Source organism: Acanthopagrus latus, chromosome 4 (assembly GCF_904848185.1).
Source record: "Acanthopagrus latus isolate v.2019 chromosome 4, fAcaLat1.1, whole genome shotgun sequence".
Lineage (NCBI taxonomy): Eukaryota > Metazoa > Chordata > Actinopteri > Spariformes > Sparidae > Acanthopagrus > Acanthopagrus latus.
In genome coordinates this window covers 19982637-20009313 of record NC_051042.1, presented here as the reverse complement: position 1 = coordinate 20009313, position 26677 = coordinate 19982637, and the positions used below count along the sequence as shown (strand labels likewise).

General features: G+C 43.1%; 1 protein-coding gene across 2 annotated transcripts in view; it reads right to left on the bottom strand.

Annotated features, from left to right (window-relative positions):
• sox6 (SRY-box transcription factor 6) overlaps nt 1-26677 on the bottom strand; it is a 134504-nt gene that overhangs the window by 57793 nt on the left and 50034 nt on the right. For both annotated transcript variants that reach the window (XM_037094228.1, XM_037094229.1), the window contains exons 5-6: nt 24603-24813; nt 6600-6689 (exon numbers count right to left, since the gene is read on the bottom strand). In XM_037094228.1, the coding sequence (XP_036950123.1) occupies nt 6600-6689; nt 24603-24813 (301 nt within the window). The remainder of the gene's footprint in view (nt 1-6599; nt 6690-24602; nt 24814-26677) is intronic.

The following is a 26677-nucleotide window of genomic DNA, read 5'->3' as shown; positions in this document are numbered from 1 at the left end:
AAAAGGTACATGCCTTTGAGTAAATGCACACCTGTGTGAACTCTGCGGTCCTCTGACTCTGACCCTTTGTCCAGTCTTACTGTGGAAAACACAAAGAGCCAATTGAATAGCAGCTAATGGCATTTTTTTTTTTGGGGGGGGGGGGGGGTACTTTCTTTAGTGTTCAAAATAGAATTTTTCCTACTCACAGAGTAGTACTTTTTTTTTCTCCATAAAACTGCTTCAACAAAAGCACGAAACGCAAGTCAACCTTTGTACCAATTTCACTTTTATTATATTTGAAACATTTTTGTCCCTAGGTCAGAAAAATATCGAGGATCTGCAGTGAGAGGAGCTGGAATAACACGAGCCAGCTTTACGATACTCCCTTTGCCTTTAACTGCTATACACTTGTTCAGCGAGGCCACGCGGCCATATGTGTTTCCAGTAATATGGTGTTAACGCGTCTCCATGCCCTACAACCAAGACAATATGAGCAACAGCTGTTTTACCTGGCTTGCTGCCTCTGCCATGATATAAAAGCTGTTAATCTTGCCAATAAAACCCCATTAACAAGCGTGAGCAATGACTCACAAGCACATGTCATCCACCGGCAGCGATGATGCTCAGTCCGCGCACTTTTCAATGCGGGATTGAAAGTATAGTGTGGCAGACAAACTGACCATCGTCTTGTTGAAATCTCAGTCATTTCAAAACCATTTAAAGGTGCTCGAGACTTTCAATGAGTTTGCGGAAATACTAACAGTGATCTGGAATCACAGGGTTCTTATATCCATACGTCCGTCTGCGTGCATTCAAGTGTTGACGTGAATTTCAGACACTTTCATGGAATCAAAATGCTTTAAAAGGCTCAGCAGACGATTTTCTTTTTAATGACTGGCATATGGAGAGGTTATTAATGGAAGCACATTTCATCCAGACTGGTTCTGCTGTTCACACTGAACACTGATGGAGACTAATATTTTGATGATAGAGGGAGCTTCACTCTTCAGTATAATTATGCTAATGTAAAAGCCCCAGCACTTCACTGTCTACCCATGACACTGGACAAGGTACTTCATCAAAGCCAAGATAGAGGCTCGACCCGAACACATTACTCCACAAGGATGCCGGCGACCCTGAAATTAACACTGAAGAGAAAGAAAAAAAAAAAAAAACTTGACACGAAAACTTTATTTTTTCGTCTGTGTTCTTTCACTTGCTTGAATAAGTCATTCTCTGACTCTGTAGAACAGAAACCCTTGCACCACGAAGGATTCTGTGCGCACGCAAGGAAGCATAACAGCAAAGATCATTACAGGAAAACGATCGCCAGCCCCTCTATTCATCTCCGGCAGCCTTTATGACGATCAGTCTGACCCCTGTGCCCTAAAAATAAAAAAATAAAAAATAAAAAAACATACATAGTTTTCAAGGTCCCTGTCGTACAAAAGCTCTTCAAGCCCTGCAAGCGGTAATGAAGGCAACTGTCTACAAAACCTTGTCAGTGAATTATTCTTTTCACGGAGCATTTATTCATTACTCTTACCTATGCGGCTGATAATTAAAGGAAGAAAAAATGTACTTGATCCCTTGGACTGCGCAAACTAGATCTTTGAAACACTTTCATATCGTTGTCTCTAAAGGCATCAACAATGCCTTTGTTTTGTCTGAATTTAATCCAGATCACAAGTCACAGACTGAAATAGCTGAAAGAGGAGGCAAGGTGGCTGGGACCTACATGTATTTACAAAGTATATAAGAGTGACACTTAGTTAGCTTGATGACATATACATATAAACAATACACACACACACACACACACTTTGGTATAACAGCTCTCTCACCTACTTTGCCTTCCTCGCACTCAATCAATCTTGTTATTACATGTATAATTTAATCAAGGTTGAAATAAAAAGCTGTCACATCTCTCTGTCCCAAAAGTATATTCATTTTTGTAGCAGAAATAGCCTTACACTTGAAACCGAATTGAACTTGAAGTCAAAATTCTTTAGACAGCTTTTTTTTGTGTTGTTGTTTTTACTATGAGATTTCATTTTTACAACGTACGTGAGTGAATCAAGTAATACACAACAATGAGTCAGTTGCTTAACTGAATTTAAAAGCTTTGGAACAGGTTATGGAAACTGAAAATGAATGACAAGTTTGAACATTGACAAAGAGAAGTCAGTTTCTGTGGACAATAATGCATAATTTCCATTTGATGCCCGCATGAATGTAAACTTGCTCTGAGGCTGCTGATTAAAATCGGTTCTGTTTATGTCTGAATGATGTACTGGTATTCATTTCCATCCTTGGTAGAGGCACAGGTCAGCTTTTCAGGGCTATGAAGAGACATTTTGCTTTTGCTTTACTTTCATTATATAAAAGAAATATGTCATATGTAAATGCTTTCTGTTCTTTTCAAACAAAAGCTTCATGCGAATGTTTGCACAAAATGTATTGATAAAAATGAGTCTGAACTGCAAACCCTTTAAAGTATCAGGCTTCCCTCTTGAAAATCTTAAAGTAAAAGAAGTTATAAAAGTCATTCAGGAAACAAAATGTGACAGGAGAATACAATTCAACACGCAGACGGAGAACTCTATCCCCCCCACACACACTTACACTCATACACACACACAAACACACACGAGGACAGCACTTCCCTTTTTTACCTCCATCGCCACAAGCTAAATTCCTCAATTCATTAGAGGAGAAAAACACACAGTCCAACACTCTCATACATTCATCTGGCAAATGTGGCCTGAGGAATAATGATTTACTGTGGCTCATATTTCACCTCAGTGCACAGGGCAAACTGTTGACTGAAGTGTTATGGAGAAAATGCTAACTGTGGCATTTTTTTCTTTTGCTTTTTTTTTTAACTGGAGCAACTGGACAGATACTGGTTTGTGCTGTTTGCGGCTGTGTTTTTGGACGTTCGGGTAAAATATTCCACACGTAATACCAATATGCATGCAAGCCACTTTACGTCCGGAACACGCAATTTCTCTCCTATTCATTTTCTCGTATCGCTGAGAAACACGAGGACCGACGTTGTGCCGCGTATCTCAAGTGGCATCAGGGCCTCACTGTATAGACGCCATTAAGGATACAGTTAAATTTTAAAGTGAATAATCGTGTTTTGAAGCTAACCCGCGCGGCTGAACAATATGGGCTCTGTGTTCACACAGAGGTCTCTTTTCTGTCTGTGCAGGAGGAAAGCCAGCACAGGTAGGGCCAGCATCGAATCAGTCTCAGCTGCCGCCCTTCGCTGCCCTGTGTTCTCCTCCTAAAGAGCTTCCACTTATCTGCCTGCCACAGGACCGTCTGCGTGCGGCCGACCACTGTCATGTAGACACCATTCTCAAATTGATTGTGACAGTGCAAGAGCTCCCCGATTTCCCTGCCTCAGAATTCAAGCTGCCATGTCAACGCTTGTGTACAATGCTAAGCTTTTTTCTTCTTCTTCTTCTATTTTTTATGTATATTTTCTTTGGTAAATTCCAGGAGAAATGAATACAGCTCGTGTTCCAATTTAGTAACTACACATTTTGCCTTCAGTTTGAGAAAAATGCTCAAGCATTTTGCTTCTTCTTTTTTTTTTTCCTCCCAATGGGGGGCCGGGAAACTGGCACTCAGCAGGGAAACTTAAATAGCTCTGTTGAGTATGAGGCTCAGAGACCCTGCACAGAGCGAGCATGCAACACAGAGCAACCTTATCTGCCATAGGACACTGTGTACTACACCTGACACAATATATGTGTGTACATACAAATATATACACAGTGCAATAATGTATGTGCTATATGTGTCCTAAATCACGGCATGAAAAGGGGTTTTGTATATTTTTTGAAAGAAAAATCTCTTTTGCAATTATAAATGTCAACTGTAAGTATCCACGTCTAAACTCTTTTTCTCTCCCTTGCTCTATCCCTCTCTTTGCACTCCTCCTTCACCTTGCTTCCTATTATCTGCTACTTTCTGTGGTTTGGAGCCCTTCCAGCCGGCCTCCCTTTCTTGCTCTGTGGTTTTGTTCGGGAGATTTCATCTCCCTCTTCATCGTTCCTGCAGATTGACAGCTAAGCTCAGGTATGAAAACAAACAGTTAGCTCTGGAATCGACGGGTGAAAAGAAATCCGCCACTAATGCTCCTTCACAAACTCCCCTTTTTTTTCGCCTGCCCCTGATGCTAAGCCCTTACAGCGCACAAGGAAAGGCAGACGGAGATTTTGAAATCATTAACCCTTAATAACACCATTCTACATATCTGGTTTAAGCACACTGCCTCCACTAGATTACTTGCTCTAAAAAATGCCTTTACCTCGGAAGCAGCACATTATGTAGCCAAACACCCACATGTCAGCAAGCTATAATTAGAGATGTGTCATCTGTAAGAGGTAAATGGTAGGTTGGGTTAGCAGACCTTGAAAAGCAAGCGTCTGATGCTGTTGATACAATTGTTTTGCTTTGTTTGTTTACAGTACGTACGTGTTCCCCTCAACAAGATAAAATATTTGGGGCATGTTTGAACACAACTGCAGTAAAAGAATGTCTTTTCTTTTTTTTTCTTTTTTTTTTCTCTTTCTTCCACGGGGGAAAAAAAGCCTCAGGTCAAATTCTGTCACACCTATTGTTTTTCACCCGGGGACGAAAAATGATTTGCTCACTGGTCGGATTCCTCTACTTTGCCGCCGCGGTAACACAATCCCCCTCGTCTTTCAAGGCTTTAGAGACTTTTTTGGAACAATGCCGAAAGGTAGCCCACGAGGTGCTTGGCATAATTGGCTGAGGAATCTGTTAGCGATCAGCAAAGAAATACGCAAGGCCGCTTTGCCAGTAGGTGCTGCGCTGTTTATCTGCATGTCAGCCTTTAGTCTCCACTTCCTTTCATTCATTTAAAAAAAAAAAAAAAACTACAGGAATGTTTGCCTTTTGTACCGGTTTTAACCTAACAATTAATGGCACCTCCGATTCATCATAACACTTTAGATCTTAATCATAAGGTGTTTTCTGCTTGGTACCTTTGTTTGTGTTTTAATTAGGCGGACCTTGTGCGTCTCCAACCCTGGGCTCCTTTTTAATTGCCCGTATTTACATCAGGCAGACATCAAACGCGGAGAGAGAGAGACATTTGTAAGGGGGAGCACAAAGCAGCCCTTTGAAATGTCTACAGTCATATGAAATGGCATGCTAATTAAAAATCTGAGGCTGCCACTGTGATAGGGGAAGCATTTATATTGGTAACTGTGGTGTATAGACTGTCTCCATAACTCATCAACAGACAGAGGCCATAGTGTTTATTATCAGACTCCCTACCTGTTTACAGACCACCAAGTAACCTTCCCCGTTCCCATTCATCAAACAGAAGAAATGCCCTGCCTGTAATTTAACAGACCAGCTTTCAAAAGGCTAAATCATTTTAAACATTTTACCCGGTGCACTTTGATCTACAGTGGCACACAGTACACTAGGGCAGGTACAATGAATCTAGTTTACCAAGCAGTGATTTATCCTTCAGTTCATTAAGGTTATTGCCAATGAATATACTTATTAGAACATTCAACTGCCTTTTTTTCTGTCCCTCTTTCTCCACAAGTGTAATTCAGTAATTAAAGTTTTATATATGTATGACACCCATACATCTTATATATATATATATATGTGTAAAAAAAAGAGACAGTTAATCAGATTAACAAAATCACCTTCAGGGCAGTGCATTTAACTCTCTTTACAGAGCTGTGAAAAGTCCTTACGAAATGTTATTAAAAGCCATTTAAGTGTTACATTGAGAGCACATAGAGTGTGTATTGTCGAGGTGGTAGGTTTCAAAGAAAAATGAAAAAAAAACGTAACTGAAGAAGTTGTCTGATGTGGTGGTGCTTGAGGGGAGGGAGCAGGAGCCAGTGACAGCCTGGTGTTATCAGCCAGCTGGTATTGTGCTCCGCCGGGCTGTATACACATACCGGCTCTCAGTAACAGTCAGTGCTAAGGACTGAGCAGCAGCCCTGCCCATCCTCGGCCCACCTTCACCCTGTCATAAACACAGAGATTTTTTTTTTTGGGGGGGGGGGGGGTTGCTTTCGCCACGCTGCACTTGATACGCCGCACTGGGCGTTCACTGTCAGAGTCAAGACATTCCACTGAAATGCAGGCGTACTGGGGAGACGACTCAGCACCGTCTCCTCTCCTCTCCCCTCTTAACGGCTTCTCCTTCCCTCGGCTCGGGCCGCGCTCTGTGTTTACATCGAGCACGCTCTGGGTCCAACAATTACCAAGAGTGGCAGGGACGCACCGGCATGTGCCAGAGAGGAGCAGCAAGGGGCTCGGGGTCATCTAACGGGACAACAACTGTAACCAGCTGACAGGCACATAGAGGCTCCGAATGGGTCTAAGTGGGCTGGAATTTTGAAGACAGCGCTTTGGACTGAGTCAGGCATTCCAACAAAAGATAAGCGAGGAGAGAAATGAATGAGGAGGGCAGCCAAAGGCCTTTGTTTTATTTCAGAGTACAAGGCGGTGTCTGAGATTATACAGCCCATAGATAATGTATGTCTGATAGGAATGAGGGACTTGTTAACACAGCTCGGTGCCCGTGCGGTAGCGCGTAGTCCTACCTTTGACTTCTGCCAGCAGTTCACTGGTGTTGAGCCTCTCCATCTTCTCTTTCCAGTCTTTAGAAAGAAGTTTCTCCATGCATGATGAATCTGAGAAAGACACACGGAAAAAAAAAAGAAGTATAAAGCAATTTGAATGAAAAATATGTCCTTGTAATGTTTTTTTCATAATTATTGAACACTGCTCAGAATGTGGTTCCTGTTGTTTTATAGCTTCGTGGATGTTATAAATCTCTAAGTCTATTCGCTTAAATGAAAATTAAAGATAGTCGGCGACTCGGGTATTTTATTTGATGGTATTGTGCGGCGAGCATTAAAAGAGGCTCAGCCTGACAGCGGAGAGATGAGCTAAGGGCTGGAGTGAGGAGGGAAGCAGGCATTGTGGGGATAGCATAAGGGCAGAGACGCACATTAAGTGGGAGGCAAGGAGTGAGACTGGGTACATCCGAGCGCTCACATGGCTGCCAATGATGAAAACAATTAACATTTGTCCAGCAGACAATGAATCAGAGGAGGAATGGCTGCAATCTGCCATGCTGTCGCTGGGGTAGCTGATAAAGAACACGCTGGGCCGACTGACCCGGGCCTCCACCATCCCCGCACTGCTTAGGGGTCAGCCTGTTCCCATCAAACACCAGCAGCACAAGAGAGCCTCCACCTTGAGCCGCTGTCTCCACCAACTGCCTCCAATGTGAACCAGATCAAGACGCGCAGCTACTCCCCCCATTAAGTCTGATAAAACCAGCAGCGATGCAATTATGGGACAACAATTGTTGTACTGCTCCTAATGCCCATTTGATGAATATAAAAACGGCTGTGCTGATTTCAATAGAAAGTGTCCTCAGGTTTCATTCAGCGCCTGAGGATGATATAATTTGTGCCGGAGCAAAATGCAAACCACAACAGACGCACTAATTACGACCACAAAGCCCCGGGGCGCCACAACGAATAGTCCATACACATATCTAACAGTTAATCATACACAATCATAGCTCTGGCAACAACAGGATGCAATTCATAAGCATGTAAATATTTCAATCATTACCACCAAGGAGGTTTTTCTCAGTTTGACGTTGCCATCATGTGTTTTTGATTCCTCATAATGTGAAACACAGAAACAAGAGGAGCGACTGAGAGGGCCCGTCAGAGCCATTTTTTGGACTTTTCCAGTTTCCCTCTTATCGTCCATGACATCAAACAAAGACTGGATTTATACAGTCGAGAATGTATACATGTGTTGTTTCCTTTTATCCGCCTGGAACATCTCGTGCCCTCCACTTCCACCAACCAAACACCGTTCTGACAAACACTCACTTCAGAAGAACCGGGAGTAACAGGGAGTCAGTAGTTCTCGTGGCCTTGTTTAAGGATGGCTTTCAGAGAGATCAAGCAGAGTGACCATTTTGTTTGATTGTCCACTTCCCCCAATGTGATGGGGGTCGACAGGACATCTTCCAGCTCAGGGTCATTATAACATTACTTCTGCTTTATTGACTTTCCAATTCCCAACTCACAGTTTGTCCCCTTGACCCCAAGACAGGGAGAGAGAAAAGGCTGCATGTGTTGTGTGTGTTTGTGTGTGTTAACTCCCCCTGTGGTACAAAGATCACAGATCTTAAAACAGAGGTTAAGGGCGGGGGGGGCGGGGGTAGTAGAGCTCAGCTCTTCTTCCCTTCTCCTCACCCCTGGGAGACAGACAGCTTCCTCTCCGGGAAAAACAAACTCCCCTCAAATCATAATCCTCAGACAAACAGAACAACATCGGTGCATGACATGTTCTCCCCTACAGCATGGAAAAGACTTGCTTTTACAGAGTTGTAAAGGGGAATTAAACAAATGCAGCGAACACATGTTAATATGCACACATATGCTCTCTCTCACACACACACGAACATATGGACATACACACACTTTCACCACAGATGCTGCTCCAGCACTTGATCATTAAGGAATGCACCAACTGTTGGAGATAATGTGGTGCCAGCTTCCATTCTACTCCAGTCCTCCCCCTCCTTTCCACCTCCCTCCCAGGAGAGCTGCCGCTCCCGCACTTCTCCATCCCCTCCGCTGGGCCAGACACGACCTGCCAAGTCCTCCAACAGGAGAGACTACAGCTGGAATGTAACGCTGTCCTCCCTGCCTTCCACCTGGGAGAGGTGAATAATGGCCTGGATTACTCTATAAAATAACTCTCGAGCATCTTTCAGTGTTCGAACGGCGTTGACAAAACAGGCAACCAAAAATGGATTCGGTGAAAGCGGAGCAACTTTTTAGCGCAGGCGTGCTCGAGGAAAAGTAAATGAGTCAGATGTCTGGCTTTTTTCAAAGCAGCCTTCCACCGCCTAGTTTTCAGAAGAATTTAGATTAATGGGGGGAATGCTATTTCAGTTTCTGAAATGTCTGTTTTTTCTGGAGAAATTGTAGATGCCAATGGACACACTGGTTAGTTTCAACATAATAATTACTGTCAAGTTATGACACAGAGAATGTCAAAAATTGATACGCACTGAACTCAGTTATTACTTCTGAAACAAGATTCACAGTTCACGGATTTGCGAGTAAATGGCAACAAAATTATTCAAGACAGTTGGTGCAGAACTTCTGGAAGTTTTTGTAAAGAGGAGTTTTCTTCTCTTGTCCTTTCAAAGTAGGACATGACATACTGGGGAATTAGCTAAAACAAGAGAAGAGTCCAGTGAGTTTATTTTTATTTTCCTATGGGGGCTCTTAAATCTCTCGCACCCCCACCCCTTCCATTTCTTTCCCTCCCCCCTCTCGAGATAAAATGCTCTGTGGCTGGGGAGCAGGCCATTCAGCTGGGATGAGAATGGAATGAAAACAATAGCCCTTATCAGGCTCTTATTTACATTTTCCCAGCGTCCCTGCAGTAGACAGCTTGGCTTGTCACCAAGCCCAGATCGCCCCACTGGACCCGGACCAACTTCCTCCAGCCCCAGCGATTCCAATGGTCCCTATGGACCCTTGCCTGGCACGGACCCCCTCCACTCTGCAGCTAGCACAGATAGCAACATACAAGACAAAACTACTGGAGTGTGTGTCCAAGACGTGTTCCCATTGAGAGAGGAATGGTTTCTGGACTACTAAACCCGTCTGGGTCTCATTGTCTCTTCTCTGGGGCTGCTGCTGTATAGCTGGAAAAATGCCGTGAAGCCTTTTTTCCCCGAGATTTGCTTTTCGAGAGTATCCAAGTGGCACTCGGAAGAAAGTGAATAGTCGTCACCGATTTAATTCTGCCAAATTCAAACGTGTTTATCTCCTATCAGCGCTGTCATCGCCGGTGTACAGGATCCTCGTGCAGGTATTCTGTGATCCGATTGATGTGGGTGAACAGGAGCAGGGATTGAGACACCTAAACCTGAGATGAGTTGGCTAGATTATGCTTCGTTTTTTTTTTTTTTTTTTTTTTTTTCCCCTCCTGTATTAAAAACAAAGCTAATGATCCTCATAAATCTCAACAAAGGAATGTTTCGAGCTTGATGTGTGACATAAACAAAGCTTTCAGCACCTGGCAGTCAGCGCTGCCAGAATATCATGTTCAGTATAAACCACAGGAGCGAAGCAAAGAGGCAGGTTACCACCAGCTATCTGTCCTGACACCGACCGGTCTCGAGGGAAACTTTCCCCGCGTATATTTCATACCCTCTGATGTTTTAATGCAGCATTAATAAACTGAATTTATTTTTTTTTATTGTTCGCACTAAGTGAGACAAAACACTTTTATTAAATTGAGTGCTAGTCAAGCTATAAATGCCTGTGGTTGAGAGGCGAAGGTAGGGGAAAGTCATTTGCTAATTTATGTTTTTATTGCCGCCCTAAACAGAGTAGTTCATTCAAATGATCATTGCAAACTGTAGAAAAAGCTCAAATCGCTGAAGTGGAAACACCAAATAGACAAATAAACACAGCTCCAAACAAATCAAGGCTTGTCACTTCGGAATTGGATTGGACAGTAATAAAGCCGATCTTAAAAATTCATGACACACTAATTTTCAAATTGCTCTTCCGGATTGCGGCAAAGATATGAAGTCCAGTGTGTACATTAAAGTTGGCAAATACACCGGCGCCCAAAAGAAAAATAAATAAGGACTCTCTTCACTTTTACATATCAATGTTTTGAATTCTTAGATGTTTAATCCACTAAATGTGTTGATGCAACGAAACATGCTGTCGTGTTTTCAGGAGACATGCCTCCGAGCACAAAAAATGGTTTGTTACAACATGCAGCAATTGGTATTTTATTACCCTGTGTTGTCAGCAATGAAATCGTTTCAACTGTCTGCTACCACATTCTGAGCTCCTCCGTGCACACTATTCTCCCGGGAGAAAGATGATCCTCGTGTTTGAGTGTTTGTTGTGTTGAAAAGCAGTTGGCAGGGAAAAGAGGGCTATCTAGCAGAGTCAAATTAGCCATAAGTCATGGATAACAGACTAAGAGACCTCCCCTTTAGCATTGGCCTTGTATATCAGTTGTCCCAGCCTCAAGGGGAAACGCGTAATTACCAAATCAATGATCAACTGACACTGACCATATAAATAATTTCCTCTCAAGAATGCAGAGGCCCGTACTGCGAGGGGAACAGAGAGAAACGACAGTGAGGAGGAGCCTGGGGGAAAACTGGGGGAAAAAAAGAGTTGAGAGTCTCTATACAAGCTTTGGCTTAAATTGAGCACTTTTTTTTTTCTTTTACATGTTGTCATAATCCATTTATAGTGGACCCAAAACCTCCACAGAATACTAAACTTGGCATTAACAAGATGCACAAGCTGAAATAACAAAACTGAAGAATGCACCATTTAAAAACACGTAAAGAATGACTCTCAAAGCAATGGCACGAAATTTAATTTATTACACATTTTGCTCAAGCACTGCTCATAATGATAAAAAAATCACTGTTAAAACCAGATGTTAAGACCAGAAAATAAAAAATAATGCAACTACAGAAAGTGTGGACTGTATGATTGTATGAATCCTGGCCTATCACTGACCTTCATTTCTTTCTATAGACCTCAATTTGAAAGCATCTCCGGCTACATGAAGTAAAGCTGGACTGCAGAGAGCTCTAGAAACCAAAGACATTTGACCAATAACATGTCCTGCATATTTATGATGATGAACATGTTGATGAGGGATAAACAAGCAACTTTTCCCCCTTGCAGATCTTCTCAGCAAAATATCGTTATCTAGTAATATATGTTGATGCCTGTAGCCTGGTGATGCTTTGCTAAAAGCTCTAATGAAGTAAAGCAATGGGACGAGGAGCATCCACCGTCGGCTAGGCTGAAAGTGACACAAATCATCTTTTATTTTGCAATCAATTTTTAGAGCCGTAAATTACGCATTTAATAACTCCCCCATATGATATCAGTGTTTTTGATTTACTACCTTGATTTGTATCGACTGTATCGAGAGATTACACGTGTAAAAGAATGTCTGAATTCTAAAAAAGCAAAAAGATGAAGTGGGGTGTCTTAAATAGCTCCTAGATTTCTCTCCTATATTCAGTGTGAGATTCTGTATATTTCTTTAATTCGTGCATAAATTTGTCTCCCAGGGATAAAACTCTGAGTCTCAGTCAGACAATGATAGGCTGACGTCTAATTTCCCATCCACTCTGCACTGCACGGGAAACAAATCAAAAGTCGAGATTGATAAAAAAGAAAATGACTGTGACACACTCCAAGGAGTCCTTTTGAATATCTTAATCACAGACACACTAAAAACAAGACCCCATCATCACAGCAAATAAAACATAATAATTACAAGAGGCAGGCAGGGAAGTGAAATGCAGAGAGAAAACATGTTTTTGTCATTCAGCCGGTAGTCCCTGAGACAACAGCTGTTGGATGCTGCAAATACTCCTGAAGTCTCCATAATCATGGCGTTATTGAAGTGAGGACAAAAAGGGCACTAATTGCAAGGGAGCAATCGGAACGCAATAGGTTACACACCCGGGTGATGTCGCACAATGCAAACGCTAAAGAGGGAGCTTGGGGAGGGGGGGGCGAGAAAAAAAACATTCCGAGCACAACAGTGCGTTGTCGCTCATTTTCAGGCAATTACCTTTCCTCGTTGTCAACCGTCTTAATAACCTCTACCGTCTCCAGAAGACTTTTTGGTGCAGTTAAATAATTCCAGCTTTTTTAATATGTAATTACTAGTGCTGGCATGCATAAATAAAAAGGTCCAGACATGTCAGTGTATTGTGGAGCACCTGCACCTCATGGAGGGCTTTCTTTAACTGACACCTAATCATTATTCCACTTGGTGAACATCTAGTCACCTTTAGACTCTCCTGTGTGGTCATGTAAACACTCGCTATAAATACATCGGAAGTAACCTGGAGATGTGCCTCATCTGAGGCTCTGACACGTTTCATGCTAAAGGTACATGCTTCTTACTGTACCTCAACTCAGGAACATTGTATCTCACTAAGTGCAAATACATTCGGTGTTAATGTCTCATACGAGTCATAGGTCAGTTGTAGTTTTTCTCAATTTGTCTTTTTTGTGAATATGAGTTTTACAGGCTGCTTCGTGGAGGATGACATTGGATCGAAAACAGCAGTTTGTATTCAAGGAATCAATTTGGTTCAGTTCATTGGGCTATTTTCCCCTGCTTTGTTTCTTTAATTAAACATTCTGTGGTTACTTCTAGCAAATTGAATTTTGTCCCTTGTTTTTATTCCATTAGCAACTGCAAGGCTGCAAAGTGAAATGCCAATTGGACCCGAAGACCTCGACGTTTACACCCACAGGTTGAAACTATTACAAAACGGTGCAAATAACTAGGAAAGAATTAGATGCAATTTGCTGGCGACTTTTGATTATTTTAGTTTTTTCCCCCAGGCAGCAAAAGACGCTGGCCTGCGTGACCAGGAACTTCTCCCCTTATCCCTCGCCTTTATCTGCTCTGACCAATGTGTTAATCCCACAGTGTTGACCTGGCCATTCTGGGAAGACGTATACACACACACACAGAACCCTGACCTCTCTACATAGGACACGTGTCTATCAAGCATATATGAATTAACCATCCCCGAGGGGCTTCACCTCCTGAGCTGAGCAGCATGTGACCTCTCCCAATCCATTTTACTGCGGCACTCTGTGGCAATCAGGCTTGAATTATTAAAGTGAGCAGTGAGCAATGATCAATTCATTGCGGCCCTTGCTCGCAGACTGCCCGGCCGTACTTCAGCAGAAATGACATTGAGAACACTTGAGTATGCTTCCAGACAATGCACATAAATGTGAAATATGTCAGACCCAATATGTCAATAATCATAACTGTACAGGCTGAGGCCATGTCCAGGCTAATCCTACAGAAATGCTGTTAGATGACATTGGGGTAAGCAGGTTTCTGCACTGTGAAGCCTTGCAAACGCTTCCCTGGGAGAAAGAATGGGAGACAGTCACAGACTTCTGTACCTTTCCTCCTTGTATAAAACCTCAAGTATTAATCTGCACGTATTAACATATCTTGAGGAAACACTGCTGTGGACTTGCAGGCCTTGCAGGGGCCAATGGGCCAAGATTCAAAGGCAAAACTTTTGCCTTTTATCTACTCACAAATTAGAGACATGTAAAGACAACAGCGAAAGAAGTTGAAAGAGAGAAAAAGATTGCAGGAAAGTATGCAACTCAAGGAACCTGGAAGTAGGGGGAGGGCAAGAGGAAAAAAAAATCCAATCAAAACTTCGTGAGGAGCAGATGAGGAGCCAAGATAAACCAGTACTCAGAGCCCCCAAAACTGCAATCTCCCCTTAAGCCGGAGAGTGGCAGCTGGCAGAACAGCTGGTGAATAGGATTAATGTCAGAAGAATGAAATAAAACTCAACATATGTCCGAGCCTGAGGTGTTGGGACTGTGCGTGATTGTGCCCCCGATGGATGCCATGTGTGCATCTGGAAGGAGCTGCTGTGCTGCTCCGCTCTCTACTCCACAAGGTCACTTTTAAGAACTAGGACCATTAAATGCTTGGATAGCAAAATGAACTTTTCATTCCCTCTCCTCTCACATTCTTTGCTTTAAAGCCTTTATTCAGGCAGCGGAAGGAGAGTCTATTGAGCGTAGCTATCAATAGAATGCACCCTGAAAACTCAACAGGGAAACAAACAATTGCTACTTTGATTAAACTTAGGAGGGGAAAAAAACAGTGTATGTATAAGGAACCAGACAAGGTCAAACAGAAGTGGAGGTTTCATTCAAGCGGAGAAAGATAAAACACAATTGAATTTAATCCTATAAGTAAGTTATATGTATGTGTATATATACACATACATATTTTGTTTTACTTATAATCAGCCTAATGAAGCCCTTTATAAAGCACAGCACCTTCATATATCTCAAGTGCAACATTTGTTGATTTATTCATCTTTACTAGAAAACAATAGAGCAAGAAAGTGATGCATATAAACGCAGCAAGAGAGAGAAAAAAAAGATGTTTCTGGTTTACTAGAAGGAAAAAGTAGACATTACTTCTGGAATCTTAGCCGATGCTGATGAGGGGATCAGCACTTGGGAAGATGAACATTACAAGAAGAAATTTGTGGACTTGATTTCAATTTATAATTTCCATTTGATGGCGGTAATCATTAGGGTCCACACACTGTAATAAATTATAATAATTTCACACAAAAATTAAATTACTGGGTACCTTGCATCGGAGGGATTTTTTTTTTTTTTTTGGGAACCCTGCAATTTAACTGTCAGATATAAACTTGCCTGCTAATCAATGCTCGAAAACATTCACATTTATTCATCTATGTTAAATTAATAGACGTGTGAAGAAAACGTGGAGTACTGTGATCATGGCTGTTCAGTGTGATTTAGTAAATTAATGGGTGTCTGACTCTACAAGGACAAAAAGAGACTAATAGGATCCACATGAATGCATTACAATTTGCACTGAAGCCAAGTGTCGGGAACAGACATCGAAACTTTATTCCGTCATAAATACCGGACGACGGCGATGCGCTTCAGAGATTGAACCATAAGATGAGACATTAAAAAAGCACAAATTACAGAGAATAAGCAGTTTTATACACTGTACGTTTGGTAACATGACATACTGTAAATGTGTTGAATTTTGCTCAAGTGTGTGCGTGTTAACATCCTCTGGCTATATTCTATATTCTAATTTCAGCTTCAGTAAATTACTTGTTTTAAGGGTAAAAACAGCAAATCCGAACTCAACATGACGGTATTATTAATTTTGTCTTCTGTAGTTTTATTGCTCTCTCACTTTCAAATAGTAATTAAAGTCATTCATTGAATCTCGCAGCCGACTTTATTTACTAAGATGCCAGAGTTCAGGATGCACACATGCTGCTTAATGGACTGTAAGAGCAAATGTCACTATTTTTAGCTTGTGTTATTCATTCTCAGTAAAAAAAAAAAGGTGCACACTGTTTTTTTTTTTTTTTAAAGTTTCAAGAATTAGTAGACATCTCTTTTGGGTCTTTTGTAACACTGTGTCCTGTGTCATCGGGCGCGGATTGACCTTGATGTAATGCAGCCTGGAGTGTCAGGTCAGTGTTTTTAAAATGCTAAATTAAAACTCAGAGAGAAAACAACACAGGGCAGCTACAGTCCTCCAGCCCTGCTGCCTGTTTTTTACCTGATGGGAAGATCTCTGTCACGTGTCATCATATTTATTGCTTTAATTATGGAAGTGCAATTGACCGTCTCCTGATGCTGAGGTCACTTTTTAAAAAAGAGCAAAAAGTAAAAGGCATGAAGGCATTAAAAAAGGAACATGCGTGGTCCGTTGTGAGCGGACTGCTTGTTGAGGCCCGGGCCGACATCATCCTCAGCCTGAAATATTATTCCAGCCTGTGTCATCATTTTCAAAACTTGATCAACACAATAAGTGACCAGATAAAGTTAAAAAAAAGGAAATTATGATCCTTGCCTTGCCACTGGCTAAAGAAATGATGAAGTAACCACAGTCCCCCGATCCATTTGCACACAGCTAAGTGCCTCAATGTGCTGCTGTTCAAATTGGTTCAGCGACAATAGAAGCTGCATTTTTCCTTTCAATCGGCCCATTTCCTTTCTGTTGGATACAGAGCCATACGGACTGAGACCTGCTGGGCAAAGATGGAGAAATTTGCTTCTCATGAGTGACTGAGCTCATTGGTGCAGTTCACAGGGAAGCTAACAACAGGCTTACCCGAACTGCCTTTGTTGAGCAACGTGCCACCCACCCCGGGAAAAAAATTACAAAGGAGAAGGAAAAGGGGAAGATGGCATGTGCAGTTAAGGAGGTAAAATGATTATGGAGTCTAATGATCCAATTTTCTTCTCCCATATTATGCTAATTGAGACAAGAATAACAAAAAGGCTGCCCCAGCAAATCATTAATCTTTGCTTTAAATAATAACAACTAATCAATTGAACTTCACGATGGGCAATTGACAATGCGGTCTTTAAACATATTAACCACCCGACCGGTGCAGACTTAAAAAATTATTCTGGAGGTACTTCCAAAGAGAGATGACGTTCGTCAAATAATTATAATCATTGGCACTCAGGCTTTGCGGTGCAATAAAACACATTTCTATTCGTTTCTTCTGACATCTCATCTGCTGGCGCATGTAATGTTATTGAACAAGGAGAAAGAGAAAGCAATGAGTGGGAGGAAACATCTGTTTCATCATCACTGATTAAATAGTCTCTTTGTTCAACAAGGCAACCATCAAGGTTTGGTGTAGCACACGCTCGCTGTTTGGGAAAAAACAATGCAAATATGTTAATCGGCTGCGCGTTACACTAGTTGTCATGTTGACTTGTGTCAAGGCGGATCTCCACGCTGGCTGGCTGGCTGACGTACATCTGACTTACAGAACAAGCCTACGCTGAAATCATTAGCAGGCCACAGAGGCCGTCTGTGCCCAGGGTGTGAGTTACACTCACACTATTTTGATCCTCGGTCAGATGACACCGGCTCTTTTGTCAAGTTATGTGTGGAGAATGCTTGGGAGCTGAATGCCACAGCTAGGACAGTGATACTGAGCTGGCACACAAGTCTCCCAGTGTAACGCTACGGCAACCACACACACACACACACACACACACGCACACAGCAGCACACATGTGCCCTCCCTCTGCACCCCATCCCATTGTGGAACAGCCTCTGTTCTCCTTATTTCTGACCGCCTCTGCCCCTCCCCCCTCCTCTGTCCTGACTATATGAAGTTCGCCTGTGCACGTCCCTCTTTATGATCCTTTCAGTCACATTTCCCAATTCTTGGCTTCATGACCCAATGACAGATATAGAAGCATTAATGGCTTCTGCCTTCTTATGTGTCAGCGTTTCACCATCTCTGTTCCCCTTCAAATACTGCGGTGTCACATAAAACAGACAGGCCATTACTAACTGCCGCTGAGTTAATCGCCCACACGCAGCACAGCCCTGAGGCAAGTCTATTGTTTTTTTTCCAGCAGGATTTAATAGCAAATACAAATATCTCTAAATGCACAAGCTGTGACATCACTAACGAGAGATACCTACAGCCAGCATGAGGGTGTGCGAGTATGTAAAGACAAGTGAGCCTCTGTGCAACCCTGGCTGTGATTTGTCTCCCAGAGACACCCGTTTCCTCCTATCAAGGGGTTCCTGTGCAGCCAGTAAGCCCGGATCACAATGGGAGTTTTGTGCTGCATGGGTGCAGGGGGACACGCTCAACAGCTGAAACCCGGGAAGATGGCCCCTGGAATGCTCCACAGCAGTTGCTACTGTTGACTAATCGGAATATGAGAAGTGGGGAAGGTGATCTTGAATGCAAAGAATGGCACATTGAAGAAGCAGCTGCTTGTTTTGTCATCTGAATGACCAAGACAGCAGAAAGGGTTCCCGTTTTGTAAGGGGCAACAAAATCTGTATCTTAGCTTGTGTAAAGTGAAACCTGTGTCGGCCCCCGTCGTCCTGTGGGGACGTGCTGGTGTTATGTGAGGGCTCTGTTTTGGAACAGATAGTAAATACATAATTCAGGAGAGGAGCAGGCACTCTGTGCTCCCTGTTCCCCTCATACAGCCACTCCATTTAGCTGTGGGCTCTGATCTCAGCCTGGCAGAGGAGCAACTTTGTCACTGGAGAGTCAGATGGGGTGGGAGACCAAAATTTAGGAGGAGGGAAAGTGTTGATCTGGATCAGGTAAGGTTGACGAGAAGGTGACAAGCAAAGGGAGAGAAAAAGGAAAAGAAAAGAGGCAAAAAACTGGACAAGAAAGAAGAGGAAGGGGAAGTGAGATTAAGGAGGAGTGAGGGGCAGGGTATCTTTTTTTTTTTTTTTTTTGCAAAAGTTCACATGTCAGGCTGGCAGGCTGCCTGCGGCATACAGCCGAAAAATCTATTTAACGTCTGCTTCACAGGGTGACAAGAGGGTTGATTGGCAGAGAGCAGAGAGCCGCTTTTGATCATGTGTCCTAACAAGCGATTCCAGCTCATGTCTCTTCAGCCTGAACAGATCTACATTACCTATTCAAACAAAAGTGACAGACCAGAGCACTGCTCCGCTGGGCTGGTGCACCACGCCACAGGCCAAGAGAGAACACACACACACACACACACACCGACACATAGGATGGCCCCCACTGACATGTACAGTATATGCAAGCACACACACACACACACACACACACAAAAAAAATCTGTATTGGCTATTTGATCAAATAGATTACTTGCATCAAGATAAGTAGCCTGCTGAAACCATGTTGACAGTATAAAGAAAAGATTATTAACAGGAGGTGGGAACGCGCCACACAGGAGAAATGCTGGTGTTCGACTGATGTTTGGCCTGAGTGTGTGTGTGTCCTGCCAGGAGGGTCCCGGCTTCACATCGTCCAGTAGGATGCCGCTCCACTCAGAGACGAAGAGCGAAGAGCTATCTGTGTGAAGATTGCCTCAACATCAGCAACCAAGGCAACTGGATTTCAAGCTCCTCATTGCATATGCATAGAGTCAGAGGCTCATGCTCAGATCATTATAACAAAGATTCCTATTAATTAGGTGGGATAAAGCAGAACCAGATGACATGGCAGCTGGGATGAGAGGAGAGGGGAGATGGGAGGGAAGTAAAAGAGGAGGGGAGAAAGCACATCAGTCTGTTTGGGGGGGAGGGAGGTAATGTATAATACAGGCTGCATTATACGCACGGCGATATACCTTGAGAAACCCTTTTCTCGATCTTTTTAATGCTAACTTTGAACTAGATACATTTCAAGAAAGATAAATCCGCCGGCGCTATTAAGCACCTGCATCCAATTTCCAGCAAGCCTCCGTCTGGAGTCAGCAGGGGCTGCGACACTAACGGGGGACAGTGTTACAACAGAGTCAAGAGTTCATCAGTGCTAATCAGACCACAGGCTTAGAGCTGATCCCATTCTCTTCCAGAGCTTTCACCCATCCCTGAATCTCATTACATGGCCTGTTGTAATAGAGGATAATGACCTGGGGCTACACACACAATGCTGATCACTCCTCCACACTCAACCTACTGCACAGTCATTATACAGTGATAATACACAAGCCCGTCGGGGAGATTACACTTACAAATAGAGGAGAGGTGATAAAGGCAGAGGGAGAGGAAGAATAAGTGATAATGCACGAACACATCCAGTACACACATGTGACCTCCGATCCCTGAACACAATTAGTTCAAAGTGGCACACCACCACATCGGGCTGTTTCATGCCACAAGCAATGGCTTGGTTACCTGCTGCTGTTATAGCAGAACTATTTTCTCGGTGGCGATAAATATCCTTCCACATGAGATTAAAAAGAGGTTTGACTGGGCTCCGGTTGAGTGTTCAGGCAGACTACTGTATCCATTCTGAAAGAGCTGTGCAAGGTGTCATTGTTCTGTTCATTTTTTATTTTTTCATTTTTCATTTTTTTTGCACTTAAAGAGTAGTGTCTAGACACGTCCTGGGGAGATAAATTGAACCACCAGTGATGTTACTAAATGGCTATGTTGCATTGTGGGTAATGTAAGAGGCAGGATTTGAATAGTAAAACTTAAAACAATTAAAAAATGTGATATCTCTGGTTCTGCTGTATCGCTTTTGTTTGAAACTGTCCTTACTGAATCCAAAAGTGTTGTGGGAGTGCAATGTAGACCAGTAGGCTGTTTTTCAAAACCCAGTGTCTACATTACCCATAATGCAACTTAGCCACTGAGGGAATTTATCAGATCATGTGTGGCTTCAGCTGAAGCCACAAAAGGCTTCATGCTACTTATTCTTACACATGCAGTTCTCCCAAAAACCTATAAACACACAGAAATTTGTTAAACTGGTGGAGTTACCCTTTAAGTGTGTCTGCTTTCTGTTGAATGAGAGCTGGAAAATGGTTAGATTATTGATATATATAGATTATAGCTAGGGATTACACATGAAAAGTCTCCACTGTCAGTTTAACAGCTGTGTCAAATGTCCTCGCACCACACCTGTTCACTGGCTGGATTGGATCGCGTGCAGCACTGTTTCTCAACAGCATCCAGGGAACAGAGCCATAACAGTGTGCTGTGATTCTGGATACCAGAGTTATTGTATTCAACAATGGCGAAATGGTTGAGAGAAAGGTCGATTCAACCAAAAAATAAACTGTAATACTGAATGGTAGATATGGGATTTCTGTACGCAGCTCAACTAAAAACATATTGGGTTGAGTGCATCTAACCCTCTTTGTTTCTCATCTAGATGCCTCTTAGTTTCTTTAATTGTGAAAGAAGAATGAATGAGACTCTGCCTCTGAACACCACCCAATAACATAAAGATGAAAAAAGATACATGCAGCTGCATCCAGTTCTGTGCTGGTTTCACTTAAAACCAATTACCCGTCCTTGTCTTGGGGACGATCATAAAGACCCAACACACAAAGTATTTCTGTGTTGACGTGCACAGTATTGATTCATACTTTAGTGCATTATATAAAACTGTTCTAATTGCATGTGAATCAAATCAAGGTCACCTTGGTTTTTTATAATGGTGGCTATTTTTCTTTTTTCCCCCCTAATACTTTATACTGACATTTTTAACTCTTGACAAGTGCTGTCTGGAGACCTTTCCATAAATAATGCATTTACAATACCTTGTAAATAAACATGGGGCACAATCGTTAGCCCTGCTGGCAACTGGGCCTAATAGAGCTTTTACAGCAAAGGTGACTATTCAGCTAAATGCGCTGCTTGCTGCTGGGAGGACATTTTCATTCATTAGCACAGTCACAAGCACTTAAAGCACTTTAAGGACCAGAAATGAAAAGGAAGGGTGGACGGATGGAGAGGGTGAAAGGGTACAAGTATATAGAGAGATGGTAGAATGGAGGAGTGATACCTATATTACTGAGGCCACCTCTATTGTTTTAGTGTTTGTGAGGCATCGAGGTCAATGAAGGAAACTGATCAATAATTTGCTTTGAATAAAGACCTCTAGTTTTAGTGAAACAGGACAAGGCGTGGGCTAGAAGAGACACCTTTTATTTACACTGAAAAGGTGGAATATCAGGCTTCAGTGAATGTACATAGAACATCCCACATGAAAAGCTAATAAAGACATGGCAAGGAAGCTTTTCAACCCCAGGCTTCCACCAATGAAGCCTTAAGTGGAATATCACATTCCATAAAAAGTGCACCACGGAGCATTTGTTTTCCCTCTGCGAGTGAGGTCACTGCGTTCATCCTCGGCCCTTCAGGACAATGACCTATCCGCTGCAGACGAGGAGGCCTGGAGAAGAATGGCAGCAGATGGTGAAGAGTCTCTGAGGACGTCGGTGATCCCGACCGCGCAGGCACCAAAGCGGCAGAATTAGACGCAACAGTTGTCGCGCTTAGATAAGCGATATATTTAGCTCATCTGTTGCTTGCGCCACATTAGCAGCATCATTAGGACAACAAATGGCTTCTTCGAGCTTCTTGCGTGTTCTTGCGTGTTCTTCCGCGTCTCTCTCCACAAACAAAGACATACGATTAGGATTTCTCAGAGGTTTTCATGAGGTTCTCCTCTGGCACTTTCTAAGACTCCCTCTCCCTCCGTTTTACAGTAATCACTGATCATCACCGCTGAAGCTTGCTCGAGTGCTCTCAAGAACAGAGCATCTCTCAGTCCCTGCAGCTCGGGGACAGCGCGCTGAACTTTGTGAGGCTCTTGTCTTCTGTTGTGTTCCCTGCTCGGAAACTAATTTCCTCCAACAAGGGAGTTTATTTAGGTGGCGATGATGCACAGCGCATGAGGCAGACCAAGTCTCTATTATTAACAGGAGATTAAAACAGCTGTATGGCACTCTAAAGCACCCTCTCCTCCCTGCGCTAACATACGGCTCTGGATTACAAGCTGCACTTGACCATTTAAATTACTGCAACAACCAGCCTTCACCAGCTGGGGCTCATTATCATAACGCCCGCCGCTGCTACAGAGAGCGCCAGCTTTCTTTGCCCTGAAAATCAACCCCGCAAGAAACGACACACATGAAATAGATTCTCACCTTATCGTGAGACATAGACCTACCAGCAGAACTCTTTACATTATGGGTCAAAATATGTCCTGTACTGCGGGCCAACATTCCCATGCGTCCCGGGATCAGCCCAATGACAAGAAAGCACGTAATAATCATGTCTGTCGGGGTTGAAGCACACTAAATATGTATAACCCACCTCAACTCAGAGAAAAACATGAAACTCCTCACAGAGGCAAACGCATCCTCTGTATTGTGTGCCGGTGTTAAATGTGATATTCATATTTTTACCTTTCAATTTAATTTTATTGAAAATTGTCACTAAATTGGCAATGTCAGTGGTCGCTAATTAATATAAAGGCTACCGAATACAGTGTGAATTATTAAGTGTTGCACGTCAACAAAACTTTCAATACAAGGCAAAAAGTGCTGAACTTTTCAGCTTTTTTTTTTTTCCCCCCAAATGATCTCCACATTACAGGTGCACGGATGAATGAGGATTGATTGTTCTGTCTTTTATGATCCAAAACAACACCACAAATAATCAGCCTGCGTCTATCGGGGACGTGGCTGAATGATTATCCTGTGAGTGGCCTATCTGTGACGCGCTGATGCAAAGATCACCCAACGAACACTTAAAAAAGAAGTGGCAAATTATTTTTAGGCTAACAGAGGTCTAATTTATTCGTCTGATGAAGTGCTTAAGCTAAGAGCTCCCCAGACACTAAATGAGACACATGCATTCCCAAGGGGGTTTAACATTTGATTGGATGTAGTTATATTACTACAGCCCTAATTAAGAAGGGGGATGTGTTTCAGCAGCTCTTTCAAATATTTGTTTTTCCGCCATACTCTTGATAGACTGCAGGCTGTGGGAGGGAGATCTGAGCGGGGTGAATCGGGGTGCAGATATGACATAGACCTAACAGTCTTATCACAGAAAAGGATTTTTTTTGTTTCTCTCCATCTGTAATTGGAGGTTAACAAAAACTCTAAAATTGTCATGGTGTGTTCAGTAATGTGAAGTAATTAGGCACGAATCAGGTAAAAAAAAAAGAAAAAAAAGAAAAAAAAAACAGCGAGGAGGTTCTCTGGGGTTGTTTGTGGGCAGAATACCTGCGCCCGAGTGAAAAAGTGTTCTGTGTAGTGAAATAAAAAAGAGGTAATGTTCCTGGCGACGGGTCAGCACTATGAGTTTTATAGTCAAAGAGTTTGCCTTGGCACCGCGGAGGACCACACTTACTCCGAGGTGCACTGCCACACAGTCTTTGTCACATTGGAAGAGGTTCAGAACAAACTGGAAACACTGTAACGTCAGTGTTCCCAGCTTGTGTGTGTCCGCATGAGTGCATGAGGCGGAGAGATACAGGAGAAAAAGAGGCGGACAGTCAGGAAGCTAGAAACTTATAAAAAAAAAGAGAGAGGGAACATTTGGGAAGATCAGGCGCACTTAGGAGGAGAAAGGTACACACACACACGCACACACGCACACGTACGTACACACACACACACGCACACAGGGAGTCGTACCGTCTTGCTCTGTCTTTGTCATCTCCTCCAGCTTCTTCTGCTTCAGTGTGTCCACTACGTCTGCCAGGCTTCCTTTGCGGCGCTCCGGAGTTCCAAACGCTGATCCGCTCAGCAGGTCGCTTCGCTCCCGGGCCCCCTCCTCCGGCTTGTGTGGGGAAGTGGAATTGTTCCGGAAGGAGTACAGGGAACATACTTTATTGCTGTCAGATTCCTGTAAGACAAACAAAAGTCGGGAGGGGTGGCAACAAGGGATGGGATTTGTATTAAAATGATGAGAGTGTTTCCGCGTTCTGTCAGGGCTCCATTGAGCTTCCTGACAGTTCTTCATTCAAATGCAGTGATTGCTGGGTGTTTTTGCGGCTCAGGGGCGATTTGGCCGTATCAAACGGCTCCTTCTCTGGCTTTCATACAGAAGCCTCTGCGTCTTCAACAAGAGCTAGCTGCGCCGGCAAATGAGACATGACAAGTGAACAACTGAGATGAAATGATGAGGTACACTTTCATAGGGCATATCCATAATGTGCTCAGGCTTTACTTTTCATCTGCAGACACGACACAGAGAAACCTCCCAACTGTAATTTCTCAAATTGCTTTTGAGTGTGCATTTGTGTTAGGGTGACTGCTGTGTAATTTGTTCATTTTCTAGTGGAGACCTATTCTCAGCTGAGTGCCTCGAGCCCTCGTAAATCTGTGTCCTGTCTCGGGCTGTTGTTGTTTTTCAGTCCCACCTGTGTATGGTTTAGTATTTAACTAAGGGTCCCGTCTCTCGCTGACTGGCTGAGTGCTCCCTGTGCACAAACAGAGACATGAAGGAAATGGGGAGAAGAATGGGCGAGAGCTTGACGGCAGAGAGAGAGAGAGAAAGAGAGAGAGAGAGAGAGAGAGAGAAGGAGGGAATGCTCTACACATGGGAGTGTATAGTCGGCACGCAGACCGTGGCTGAGGGTTGCGTCTGACAGAAGGTGGTGTTAATTATGGTTTGTGGAGTCTGAGAAAGCAGAAGGTAGCTAAGCAGCCAGGAGTTCGCAGCCTTTAACAGGGGAACACTTAGCTCTGATTTAAACTTTGGCCCTCCACAGTGAAGAGAATAAACAAGACACGCGGCTGAATCGAGCACATAACTGCACGCCTGTCACAGGAAAGTGAGCTTTAATCAACATGAATGTGATAAGTGTGATAAGTGAGTGTTGTACAGCCAGTACCACATCTGGAGCCACTCACATTTCTAAATATATTCTTTTTATTTTATTTTGTTTTTTTTACTTAAAATCAGGAATGTGGTAAACTGGGCAGGAATGTTGACACTGCCAAATTCTCATCCCTGCATTGCATGTAGAGCTCCAGGCAGAGCTGCACTGGTGTGTAGGGTGGTCTGGTACCAAGCGCCAGGGTGGCACGACCTACCGGCCGACTCTGCACCTCCCAGCCCCGTGTTGGATGATTATGCAGTGTGGCAGAGACAGTGGAGAGTGCTTGAGGGGAGTGGAGCAGTGCTGGGTTAATCAGCTGGCACAGGTTCAGGGCACAGCCCACACAGACGCATGGCACAGCAGTGGAGTCAGGTAATCAGCAAAGGCAACACTCTCATTCCTTTCGCCTTATGCCTTTCCCCTTCTCTTCTCGCCCCGTCGTCCTCCATTTTATCTCTCCTGTTTTATATTTTGCTAGTTTTGCCTCTTTTTTTTTGGTAACACTTGTCCATTTGAGCAACTTCTGACGATAATGAAGCTAAACACACGTGCACTCCTAACACAGCGCGGTTTATCAGTTGAGGCTCTCCTAATTACACAAGAAAAAGGCTACAGGAGGCAGTAATGAGTTATACAAAAGCTCAAACATTCATCCTTTGGCATTGAGACATAAAACAACCTTTGCTGTGTATGCTTGTGCTGATTGTTGTAAGATGTCGCAAGGTTGTTATAAAAAAGAATTACAAATGCGTTTAATATTATAATTTAATCACAAGTGGGGATTGTTTTTTTGTGTCCTCTGCTTTGCTCAGTTTTTCTTCCATTACTTAGGACTAATATGACTTGAATACTGTTCTTGACCTTTTTTATTACCATTCATGTGAG